The 12,102-nt window shown below is 63.0% G+C and overlaps 1 protein-coding gene across 3 annotated transcripts in view; it reads left to right on the plus strand.

The window, feature by feature from the left end:
• The window catches only part of RGS12 (regulator of G protein signaling 12), a gene marked incomplete at both ends in the record, with an annotated part of 90,709 nt that overhangs the window by 72,204 nt on the left and 6,403 nt on the right, over nt 1–12,102 (plus strand). The window contains 8 exons of one of the 3 annotated variants that reach the window (XM_082837970.1): nt 1,776–1,852; nt 3,738–3,932; nt 4,301–4,374; nt 4,790–4,916; nt 6,747–6,843; nt 8,272–8,351; nt 8,694–8,847; nt 10,187–10,627. In XM_082837970.1, the coding sequence (XP_082694096.1) occupies nt 1,776–1,852; nt 3,738–3,932; nt 4,301–4,374; nt 4,790–4,916; nt 6,747–6,843; nt 8,272–8,351; nt 8,694–8,847; nt 10,187–10,627 (1,245 nt within the window). Of the gene's footprint in view, nt 1–1,775; nt 1,853–3,737; nt 3,933–4,300; nt 4,375–4,789; nt 4,917–6,746; nt 6,844–8,271; nt 8,352–8,693; nt 8,848–10,186; nt 10,628–12,102 lie in introns of those variants that run through there. The other 2 variants (XM_082837971.1, XM_082837972.1) reach the window with 2 other exon arrangements.

Below are 12,102 nucleotides of genomic sequence, written 5' to 3' on the forward strand. Positions count from 1 at the left end.
CGTGTGAGGTGGGGGGGGCGGGGGCGAGGCCCTCTCGGGGACAAATGAGGACGTGTGGGCTGTGCTTGTGACGTGGCCCTTTGGGGCGGCCTGGCTGGGGAAGCGGGGCCTCTAGGGCCCTCTGAGAGGGGGCATGGTGCATTCTAACCCCCCAGGCTAGGGCGCCCGACGGGTACCACCCTCTTCTTGCTTGAGCAGTAATGGGTGCTCTTGGTAGAAAATTTGGAAAATACAACCAAGTGAAAAGCAGAAAATACAGGTGTCCTGCCCTCTGTCCACCCAGACTGCCTCTTGCTTTTCTGCCATGTGCAGAGAGGTACAGGAGCTTTTGTAATTTCTTCAAGAAAATGTGACACCATAGTTTGGGTACCAAGCATTTTCAAAATTGTAATTTTATTATTGTAAATTTTAAAGGTTGCCATCCTAGATCTTCTCTCCCTTGGTTTCTTTCTTGGATGTGGCTGAGAAGACAGTGTGAGAGGGACAGGGACGAGGGCTGGGACGCGCCGGGAGGGAGGTGGGTGGGCGGGTAGCAGCCTGGGCGTGGCCGGGTGGGGGGCGGACAGGGCAGAGAAGGGCGGGGCGCACACTGCGCGCGTGCTTCCCGCGCTGGAGGGTTTGGCGGCCTTTTTTTCTCCACAGGCTGTCAGGAAAGGGATTATTTTCTGGGAACTAACCTGCAGGCTCCAGACCCGGGCCCCGAGTTTAGGTTGGGCAGCCTACCGAGGGAGCTTGGAGCACCTGAGGGGCTGGTGCCTGTGCTGTGCCAGGCACTTCAGAGGGTTCATCTGCTCAGAGCCGGCCGCAGGCAGGTCTTATGCCCACTTTGCAAGAGGGCAGTGTAGGGAGGCTGTGGGCCTCTGCCAGTGCCCTGAGGCTCCAGGGCCCTGCCTGGGGCGGCCGGTACAGCTCTTCTTCCACAAGGAAGGGCAGCCGGAGCTGGGGGTGGGAGCGGTGTCGTCAGTGTGGCCAGGGACCCCCGAGGACCAGAGATGGGGGAGTGCCTGCCTCTCTAGGTCTGTGTCTCCGAGCGGGACCCCAGGAGACCGGGGTCCCCATACCCGGCACGTCTTTAGAGAGCCACCCGGAAAGGCCCTAAGTCCTGACTCCAGGACGCTCCCCAGGCGTCCTGACTCTCTCGCCTGGCAGTCCGTTGCTTTTGGCAGGTGGGTCAGTGGGGCCTGGGGGCCTCCGTGTAATCAGGCCCCTGCTCCACCCCCAGGCCCCGGCACAGCGGCATGGTCGGGGCCCTAGGCCCCGTGTTTTTAAAGGTCCTTTCTATGTCAGAGTTCTCGCGAGTTTTAGATTACAGTTAGCTTAGTCAGTGACATCGGATGGCGCGATTGTCAGCTCATTCAGGACTTTACAGGAAGACGGGACGTTAGCCGTCGGTAAAAGATGCCGTAACCGGCTGGCACGTGAAGCCACGTGTTGAGATGACAATTCCAGATTAAATGAAGGGCAGGGAGGCCCTGCACTTGCTTCCGTTTTGACCTGCGATGAGGCAGCAGGAGCCGGGGGGCTGCGCGGCCGCCAGCAGAGCAGAGCGCGGGCCTGGGCGGTGGCTCCCGGCTCCGGGTGTGCCAGGGGCGAGGCTGCGCCGCCGCAGGGCCTCCGAGCCTGGCTCCTGTCCTTCGAGCGTGTCTGTTCAGCCTAAAGGAGGTGTGGAGCTGTGGGGGACGCGACCACACTCGGGGGGTTTCTGCGCTTCTGCATTGAGCGAGCAAGCGTGAAGCTGGTGCCGCTGGGTGTTCTGAGCCCCCGTGTCCCTGCAGACCCCGCGCACGCCAACGGAGGCCTGGGCCGCCGGGAGTCGCAGGGCTCCATGACCTCGGCCGGGAGCCTGGACCTGGTGAGTCCCCGCAAAGCCTGTCCCTCGTAAGGGAGCTGTTGCATGGATGGGGAGGGCGCCCCTTGAGCTCTAAGAATGTCTCTGGGTTCATTTCTGAGACCTTTAGTTCCCGTTCAGGCACGTTTCTCTGGACGCCCACGGGAGCAGGCAGGTACTCCTCTTCGTCTCAGCACCTGCACGTCCTGTGAGCTCAGACACCCCTGTGTCTCTGCCTGTGCGCTGGGGGCTGTGCCGACGGGGCTCTTCCCCGCTGGCCCCTGCTGTGGGCCGGGGGCCCGGGTCCTGCCTGGCCCTGCGCTCTCTCCTCACGCCCTGCTGAGTTGCTTGTCTGGCCCAGTTTCCAGTTAGATGGAGGAGGCATTGGGCTGACCTGCTAGCTGGTTAGCTGGCGTCCGGTGGCAATTTTGGAAAACCCTGTTGTTGCCGGCCTCCTAGTCACTTGAGATGGTCAGGCAGTAGTGAGTGTAGATGTCATTTCTTCTTCAGTTATAACAATACCAGTTAGAGCCGTGAGGGTGGCCCACGCACCAGTCAGCCATCGCTGCCTGACAGAGCATCCCCAAACCCAGTGGCTTAAGACAAAGGCCGTTTACTGCTGCCGTGCCTCTGTGGGAGGCACATTTGGGGCCATTGTGCAGTCAGTCTACCACCTGCAAGCTAGCTTTCTGAAGTAATACTTGGGAGAAAGAGATTTTCAGACCCTTGGAGGACAGAGTGGTAAGGAAGTGACAACCAGGGCAAGTCGGGCATTAGAAGGAGGCGTGCGGGGAGCCGTCTGTAGCCAGGAAGCGGTGCTGTAACTCAGGGACCCAGAGGTCTGGCACGGCGCGCGGCCGCGGGCTGGCCCCGGTCCGGCTCCTGCCCCGAGCACGTGGGAGCCCTGCTCCGCGCAGTGGGGAGGGGCCGCCTCCCGCTCCTGCCCAGTCCACCCGCAGCACAGGCATCACGTCGCAGGTGCTGCCGCGCTGGAAGGCGCGCTTCCCCATCCTGCAGGCGTGCCCCCCGCCGCAGGGCCTGGCAGTGGGACAGGTGGGCTGGGCCACATCCCCCGCGCCGGGCAGAGGTGGTGAGCGTTCTCTGGGCAGAGGGCACCCCAGGCTGCAGGCTGCCTGCAGGGCGCACCCCCTGGCAGCCCTGCGGAGGAAGGAGCTGAGACTCCCCCGTGCCCCTCACACCCGGCCTCCCCATGCCGCCAGCTCCTCGTGACCTGGGGGCCAGGGTCTGAGGGGCCTCACACCCTCAGGTGTGTGCCGCTGCCTCTGAGCCTTGGCCTGGCCGTCCCGGCCCCTCTCCCAGCCTCTTCCCTCTGGCCCACCTGCTGTCTGTCTGTCCATTCCTCTCGGAAAGGCCTTGGGCCTGTGAGGTCGGGCAGAAAGAGCCAGAAAGGTGACCAGAAGCAGCAGAGGCTGCCTGCCTTGTCCGTCCCCGGCTCCTAGGCTGAGAGATGGGCGAGGCAGCTCCTGGTCCCCAGATGGCCTCAGTGGGCTCTGCAGGGTGACTCCACGTGCTTCCGGGTCAGGGAGGCCAAGACCGGACCCCCGAAAACAAAAGTGGGAAGGCCCACCCTATTGTAGTAGGAAAGCTAGTTAGCATGGCCCTTGTAAAAGTTTAGACTCAGAGCTTGGAGGCTGGGACTGCAAGGACGGTGCCTATAGTTGAGAGGGGGTGGCTCTCTCTGTCAACTAGCAGCCCCACAGCGTAGCGGCCGTGTGCGCACAGCGCACTGTGCCTTTATCGGAACGTGTCTGCATTGTGGAGCCGGGTGTGCACAGGGAGCCGCACTGCTGGGCCCCCCACGCGTGTGCAAGCTACGATGGCCCTTCCCCGGGGCCTCCCCGCGCTTTCCCTGACCCTGCGCCCGCCCCTATGTCTCCCTGCCCCCCAGCCAGAGGCCTGCAGGACCCTGGCGCCCGAGAAGGACAAGACCGCCAAGCACTGCAGCATCCAGCTCCCCGACGGGACGGCCTGCGTGGTGCTCGTCAGGGCGGGGCTGTCCATCAAGGAAGTCCTGGCCGGGCTCTGCGAGCGACACGGCATCAACGGGGCTGCCGTGGACCTCTTCCTGGTGGGCGGGGACAAGGTACAGGGCTGCGGAGACCGAGGGCGTTTCCTTGGGGGCGTCTGCCCCGTGGGAGACCCTGCCGATGGGGGAGCCGGGAGCCGGCTAACCTGTGTGTGTTTACCTGAGCGTGCGGGTTCCCTGCCGCCTTGGCCTGTGTTGGGCCTCACGGCCGACTCTGCTCTGTGCTCCATGCATGTGGCGGAGGTGGGTCCCGAGAGCGCCGTCTCGCTGCGCAGAACGCTTTGCGGGCTCACAGCAGCTGGTCAGAGAGCTGAGGCCTTCTCTCCGGCTATGGTGGGCCGCGTTTGAAGCTGCACTTTGCTCCGTGCAGCTGTGCGCCCCGGCTTCCACTGACGCCCGTCTCTCTTCCTTTCATGTGTTCGTAGCCTCTGGTGCTGCATCAGGACAGTAGCATCTTGGAGTCTAGGGACCTGCGCCTAGAAAAACGCACTTTATTTCGGTGAGAGAAATGCAGTTGCCATTTTCATGAGGCTTCCAGAGCCACAGGCTGTTCCTGACCACTTGCCCCGCTGGCTCCGCTCTACTGTGAGCTCAGAGGGGCAGCCGCACGTGGCCCCAGGCACCCCGGGGGCCAGAGGGTCACGCTCCCCACCTGCCGGCGACCACAGCAGGGCTGCATCCGGGGCAGGGTCGACCCGTGGGGAGGGGCCGCTCCTTGTCGGGTGTGACAGTCCTGGCTCAGCCCCACGAGACCCTAAAGAAGCCCCCTGTGGGCTCTCTTCTCGTGCAGAACCTGGGGCTGCCTTGGTGATGCCCGTGGGTGCCATGCTGCTCTGCTTTTGAGACGGAACGTCCACATGACAGTTGCCACGTGTTTGTGGCAAACGTGCTCCTGTTTCTCCCCCTCCAACCAGGCTGGATCTGGTGCCGATTAACCGGTCTGTGGGACTCAAGGCCAAGCCCAGCAAGCCAGTCGCGGAGGTGCTGCGGCCCGTGGCGGCCAAGTACGGCCTGCGCCTGAGCGAGCTGGTGGCCCGGCTGGTGAGTGAGCGACATGGGGCCCCCGGGCCCCCGAGCCGCCCGCAAGCTCAGCGCTGCCTGCTGGGGCCCAGCCTGCCCCCGTTGTCCGCGAAGCGAGCTGTGGCTGGCGTAACGGGAGGACGCCGTGGGGCCGACACAGCGCCTGTGTGCGGCTTCTCCACCCAGCAGGCCCTGGGGGAGGACGTTGCCGCCGCCCTCCTGTTTCCCACCCTGTGGGGGAAATGCTTACTGCTTCCTCGTACCTTGGTCGTGCCCTCTGGGATTTGGGTTGGTATTTGAGACTTGGGGGTTTGGGCCCAGGGAAACCAAGAAGAGAAACAAATGAAAACCTTGCAGCCTCCCGCCATTTGCAAATCTGATCGGATGACGGCACGCGGTGGCGTGCGTGACCCGATCTGCAACAGCCTGTCGGGCATCCGCTGCGACACTGTGCAGCTTCCCATAGGCCGTGGGTCTGACAGCTCTCTCTGGTGTTTCGGAGCCGGGCCGTCGGGTTCCTCCGTGCATGGGTGAAGCAGGGATGAGAGCAGAGTCCCCGTTCCTACAGCCGGAGGGTGGTCCCGCACCTCCACACGTTTGCTTTGAAATGCGGTGACTTATGACCCATTGGCCTGTGGTCTCCTTTCTTTAGAAATTATACTTTATCAGGGCTACGATTTCAAGTATTTTTAGGATTTTTATTTTCTCTGAAATGGGCTCCAGAATTGTTCAAGACTTTGACGTGAATAAGAGGACCAGTTAAATTGTTTTCAGACTTCCCGAGGGTAACCCGAAGCCCTCCGCCCAGCTCACTGGGGGATGGGGGTGCCGTCCTAAAGTCTAGAATATGCCGAATGGAGAGGGACGTGGCCTGGGTTCCATGTGGCCTCCCTGCTCGTACTCCGTTGAGAGCCTAAGCGATCCTTAGTCCCCGTGCCTGTTTCCCCATCTGTAAAGTGGGGTGAGTCATGGAAGCGTGCTCGTGGGGCCGCTGGGGGGCTTCAGTCCCAAAGGGCTGGCCAGTGGTCGGGGCTCCTTCCCCACTGGGCTGCTGAGGCCTGACCGGGAAGAGTGGTCCCGCTGCCTCAGGGCTCGGGGCCGCGAGAGTCATGGAGGGCGGTACGGGGCATCCTGTGGATGGGCTGTGAGCATGTGGCTTTCCGTGGACCCTCCTTAGTGAACTGTGGGCCGCGAAGTCGTGAGCCAGGCAGGACCCTGCTAGCCTTGGTCCGTTCCCCACTCGGCCGGAGCTCTGTCTGGGCGTGTGGTCGCTTAGCAATTTAAGAGCCAGGCTACAAGTTCAGATTCTTTCTTCGACAGAGGATGTGGGTCTTGAACAGCAAGACAGTCTCCCCAGGAGAGAAGGGCAGGATCCCGGGCCTCAGATGCGCCTGCTTCCTGCCCACAGGGAGGCATCTCCCCCCTACTCCCACGCCTCCTAGTGCATTGAGGTCCCCTCCTCCAGGTTGGAGGTAATGCTGAGACTTAGGCCAGCTTGACTTAACGCCTAAAAGCACCCAACTTGTGGACGCAGGTGGTACCGGCTCCCACCAAGCGCTCCTCCAGCCCCGGGGCCTCGCCTCGGCCCAGTGCTGCCAGCAGCCATCACTTGGGTGACGGCCTGTCCCACGGGCTCCTCGAGGCGCCTGCGTTCCGGGCAGGCCCGCTGGCGCTTGGGATCCTGGTTGTCAGGCGTCTGCGGCTGGCCCTGCCGAGGCGACAGGACCTGGGGTCACCTGGCGCATGACTCCATCAAGCCTGGGATGGTCCTGCTGGCCGATGCGCCACACGCAGTTGTTCCGGAAAGCTCCAGCCAGGGTGAGCCGCTCATTGCACCGTCTCTGCCTCTAGAGTGGAGAGAAGGAGCCCCTGGACCTCGGAGCCCCCATCTCGAGTCTGGACGGACAGCGGGTCATCTTGGAGGAGAAGGACCCCTCCCGAGGGAAAGGTGAGCAGGGTGACGCTTCCCTGGTCCTTCCGGCCTCCTGGGTCCCTGGGCTCGGCCCCCCGAAAGCTCCCTGCCCTGCTGCCCCGTGGTCTCAGAGTGACACTGCAGATGGCCTCACTTGGGTTTAGGGTCTCATGGGGCCCGGTGACCCCCTGCCATGGCCGAGTCCAGCCGTGGCTGGGCGTCTGTCTGCAGGCAGGAGGCCCTGGGACCGGGAGCACGAGGGCCTCTGGCTGGGACCCCTGCACGTCTTCTCTGCCATAAGAAGGGGCGCAGGCCCTGCGAACGCCCTGCGGTCGCTCCGAGGGTCCAGCATGCCCTGGAAAGTGCTCTCTTCCTGGGGGGCCTCCCCATCCCTCTGCACAGGGACCCGGGACCCTGGGGCGTCGCTGCCCCATGTCGGCCCAGCAGTGGCTGAGGTCGGGGGCTGGGGCCCCCTGTGCCTAGTGCACAAGGAATCGGTGGTTTACAGGGCCCTTTCCCATACGCTGCCTCAGCCCCGCAGCCCTGCCCTGGGGACGGGGACCTGCACTCCCAGGTGGGGGCAGCGGGGGCGTGCTTCCTGGAGAGAGCCTTCTGGAGCCTACTGAACAGGGCAGGGAGCTGGCCATGTCAGGAGCCGCCCTCCCCTTCCCCGGGCTGGCTCAGCTCTGAAAGGGGCTACCCGTCACTCGTCTCCCTCCCCAAGGGTGACCCGGGCGGGCTGCGGTCGCCCCTCTGCCCTCGGGCTCCCGTGCCTCCTTCCTGTCCCCCTGTGGGCCCACCTGGGTTCTAGAGGATGCTGTGTGCGCTTCTCCCGCACGGTAACCGGCCTCAGGGGCCGAGCGGCCTGAGCGGGGCACGGGTGCTCAGCACCTCCCTCCAGGGTCTGATAAGGTCAGACCTCCGGGCCTGCTTGTGCGCAGGTGAATCTGAAGGCATAGCTGCGGGCAGGTGCGTGCAGTGTGTTTGGGACGCTGCTCACAGGCAGGAGGGCTGGGACTCCGCCAGCCCATCCTGGGCCAGGGAAGTGGTCTGTGGACCACAAGGGCCAGCGGGGGCCAGCCTGCAGCCCTGACTTGGGGCAATGGCCGTATTTGAAGATACATAATAAATGTGAGACTCTCGTACTTTCTAAAGACATTCGTGCCAAATAGTACCCGAAAGGCACTTTCACTCACCACGGGACCACAGAGTCCCAGTGGGCACAGTCAGCCATGAGCCTTCTCCCCGTCGCCGTCATGCACAGCTCGCCCAGACGCGGCGGGCGGAGGAGGCTGGTCCTCTGTCCCTTGACCCCGCATGGGTGCTCAGGCCTGAGCGCGCATGTAGACAAGGGGCCCCTGATACCTTTGGCTTCTGTACAGCTTTGATCTGGTGATTGTGTTAGATGTGGAGACGGGTCTGCAATTCACTGCAGTTTTATAAAGCTTGTCTCGCTATGTTCAGCCCCCACAGATAAGCAGAAAAGCGGGCCCACCAAACAGAGCGCAGCCGTAAACGCCAGCTCCAGAAACCACTCGGCGATGGTAATTCCCCTCCTCACCCCGCCTCGCTCCTTGCCTGCAAAGCTCAGGGGCGCGGCCCCAGCGGCTCTCTGCCCTGGTTGGGCCTGCACCCTGGGTTGGGGGGGTCTTCTCAGGGTCCCTTTGCGGTGCCTGCTCCCACTAGCCTGGGAATCGCTGGCTGGGTGGGTGTGCCTTACGTGCTGTTCTTTTTGCAATCCTTATCATTGCGATTGATGTTTCTGCCACGCATGTGAAGTCCAAATCAATGCCATCTATGTTTCAAAGACCCTTTTATATAACTGATGAACTGTGTTGTCATGTGTCTGAAATGTGAGTGGAACTTTGACTTTCCTTCTGACGCAGGGAGAGGAAAGAACACTAGGCAAGTCTAATTCTATTAAAATTAAAGGAGAAAATGGAAAGAATGCTAGGGATCCCCGGCTTTCAAAGAGAGAAGAATCTATTGCAAAGATTGGGAAAAAAAAATATCAGAAAATTAATTTGGACGAAGCAGAGGGTATGTGTACTTTTTAAAACTTCCACGTTTTTCGTGAATGCAGTGTCAGTTTTCCAGTCCAGTCACTAGAAGCTTCTCTGAGTTACTGACATTGGGGTGGCCGTGACCCGTCACATTGAGCACTCGCCCCTGTGTCTGTCTGCAGCTGTTGGTGTAACTCTACTAAAGCCCCAGTTTTCAGACCGAGAGCCGGGCCCTAGGAGTCAGGGAGCCCCCGCGTGGGCTGCGGCAGGAGGTCTCTGTCCCCCCTCACAGCCGGGTCCCGGCTCAGAGAGGGGCTCGGGACCGGGGTCCGCGTCCCTGAGGGTCCTCGCCAGGAGGAGGCCGGTGGGAGGGCCCGGGCCTCGCTGGCCTCTGCTGTCGGGGCCCTGAGGAAAGGCTGTGCGTTCGGCCATGGGGGCCGGACGCCCGAGCCGCCCCCGGGCCTGCAGGACAGAAGAAGGATGGCATGAGAGACAGAGAGGAGGCGTGGGGGACTTCCTTTTCTTCCGAAAGCTCATGACAGAGGGAAGCTCTAGGAGCTGTTCTGCGCCCTGAGCTGTAACCCAGGGAGCACTTCCTGGGCAGGTCAGCTGGGCTAGTCACTGCTCCCTGTGGCGTCCGGCCACGGGCCAGGGAAAAACACGCGCCTGCCCTGAAGTTCTCGCGTTTCTGAGATCTGTTAAGATTTGAGTTTTTAAGCTCCTTTGCTGGTCAGAAGCTCAGAGTGTAACTTAAGCCTCGAGAAGGCTCAGTGTAGACACCATCTATTTTGGATGGTGAACTCGAGTTACAACTGAGAATCCACCCAGGTAAGAAAAAGAAGAGCTCTGGGGAGCCAGCGAAGAAGCTGGACATCCCCGGCAGGGCGGAGGTGCCGGGAGGGGGCGGCCTGGGGGGCCGTGGAGCTCCCGGGGCGGGGTGCGCGGCGGGGAGAGGGGTCGAGGGCCGGGCGCTGATCACAGGTCCCATCAGGACCGCCCTCTGCCCCGGCGTGGTGCCCCCGAGAGGCCCCTCACACACGGGTCTAGGCTGGTTCACCAGCTGCGGGCACCAGGGGCTCCTGGCTGTGTCAGGCCGTGGCGCCTGGTCAGCGGCCTCCCTCCTGCTCAGAAGGTGGTAGGCTTCAAACGCGGGCGGAGCGCAGACATGGGCCGCGGGCCGTGGCGGCCCGGAGCTGGTCCAGGGAGGAGCGCAGCTGTTCGCGTGGCCTGCGGCCTCCCTGTGGCTGTGTGGGCGGGAACAGGAGGAAGGGGGAGGGCCTGGGGCGGCGGGACAGGGCTTTCCAGATGCGCTTTTGCTGTGCCTGCCGGAGGGTAAACGCGATAACACTTGGTCAACGTGGGTTTTCTTCCAACAGAGTTTTTTGAGCTCATTTCCAAAGCTCAGAGCAACAGAGCAGACGACCAGCGCGGGCTGCTGAGGAAGGAGGACCTGGTGCTGCCCGAGTTCCTGCGTCTGCCACCTGGACCCCCGGGGCTCGCCCTCTCCCCCTCGGCCGCCCCCAAGGCCTTCTGCACGAGACCCGCGACAGGCCACAGCGAGGAGGGCGCTCCCCGGCCCCGCGAGAGCCCGGCCACCAGCCCTGGCTCTGCCGACAGCCCGCCTCTCTGCTCCCCCGGGACCCCCGGGACCCCCAGCCCCCCGGCGCAGGCGGCGGAGGCCGGGGGCGTCCAGACCGTGGAGGGCGAGCACGTGGCCGACCTGACGCTCACGGGGGAGGGGCACCTCAGCAGCCCTAACAGCACGTTCCTGCCGCCGCCCCCCACCCCGCCGGGCTCGGCCGCACCTCCGAGACCAGGTACCAACGGGCGCGACGCCCCTGCTCCTCTCTGACCCCCCTCCTCCCTGCCCGCCCGCCTGGGGTCGCCTGCCGGTGCTGTCCACCCACTTAGAAAGCGTCAGCGGTGCAAAGTTACCCCCTCCGCCCCTTAATCCCTCTAAGGAGGTTTCAGCGTGCCAGCCCCCTCAGGTACTGTGTTGGTCGTGGCGGCCTCTGCCTTCTCTAAAAGGACCCTGCGGCCGCTGAGGTCAGGGTGTGGCCAGGATGGGCGGCGGGGCCTCGGAGGGGGTGTCGCCCCGTGGCGTGACGCTCGTGAGCGGTGCCCGCACTGGGCCCGGCGGTGCCCTCCCGCCGTCTTTCCCTGGGTCCCCGGCAGTAATGCCACCAAGCAAGGCCCTGGGAATTTCTGCAAAATGTATGTGTTTTATTACAATCTGGATAGCTAGCAGTTTTAGTATTTTAATCTCAAGGCTGAAAACAACAGTGTTTGTCTTGAGCAACTGGGTGAAGCCCGTGTGATTTAGAGCAGGACGGCTGCGCTGACCCTGCAGGGAGGGTGTTCACCCTCCGCCCATCGGTCAGACAGCAGGTGGAGGCCTGCGTGCTGGGCGCCGGGATCCGCATGGGGTTCCCTGGCCCTGGGTGGTCACAGGCGGCCCCCCAAACGGAGGCATGAGCGTGTCAAGGTGAGCAGGGCTGGTGGTGGAGCTGCTCCTTAGCCGCGTGAGTGTTAATAGCAGGTGAAGCGAGGCCCCCGGCCTCCCGGGAGAGCGGCTCCCGCCCCGCACTGGGGCCACGGCCTGTGTGCCCGGCCCCGAGGTGTAGGGAGGAGCCTTGTCCGCGCAGGCATGTGCCCGTGGAGCCCCTGGGTGCCGCCGTCCTCTCTGGTGGGCTCTGTGGTGGGCAGACACTAGCTGTGGCTGCTGTTGGGGGTGGCGGGAGGCCCCCTCTGGTCTGAGTCCTGCCCCAGGACTGGGTCCTGTCGGACCTGCAGCCGCATCTCCGTGGGGACCCAGGGCGGCTCTGTACCCGTGGGGTACTGGCTCTGCGGGCCGGGCTCCCGGCGCCCTCCCCACGGAGACAGCCCGCGGACGTGAAGCCGGGAGAAGCCGCGGCCTTCCTTGCATGTCTCCTGCGCCTCGATCCGACTTGCCCTCTGCTCTCCCCGTAGACACCTGTGTGTAGTCTCGCCTGTGTTCTGAGTCTGTGCTCTTCCAGGAGAAATAAACTCTGCATCTCCTCACTGGACTGGTTTAAAGCGCTTTCCTTTCTCACTTGAACATCTGTTTCCTCTTTAGAAAACTACAGGTGTATTTTAACCCGGGAAAACATTGCACATTTTAATGGAATTCATTGGGTTTACTTTAACGTACTGGCTTTTGAAAGCAGACCTTCGCTCACCAGACGTTCTTGAGCGCCTCATGCACACCCGCGGACACAGCTGTGTAAGGGCGGCAGTAACGAGCTCCACCGGGAGGCTGGGTGTGACAGTG

Source organism: Leucopleurus acutus (genome assembly GCF_964270905.1).
Source record: "Leucopleurus acutus genome assembly, chromosome: 4".
In the NCBI taxonomy this organism is placed as follows: Eukaryota; Metazoa; Chordata; class Mammalia; order Artiodactyla; family Delphinidae; genus Leucopleurus; species Leucopleurus acutus.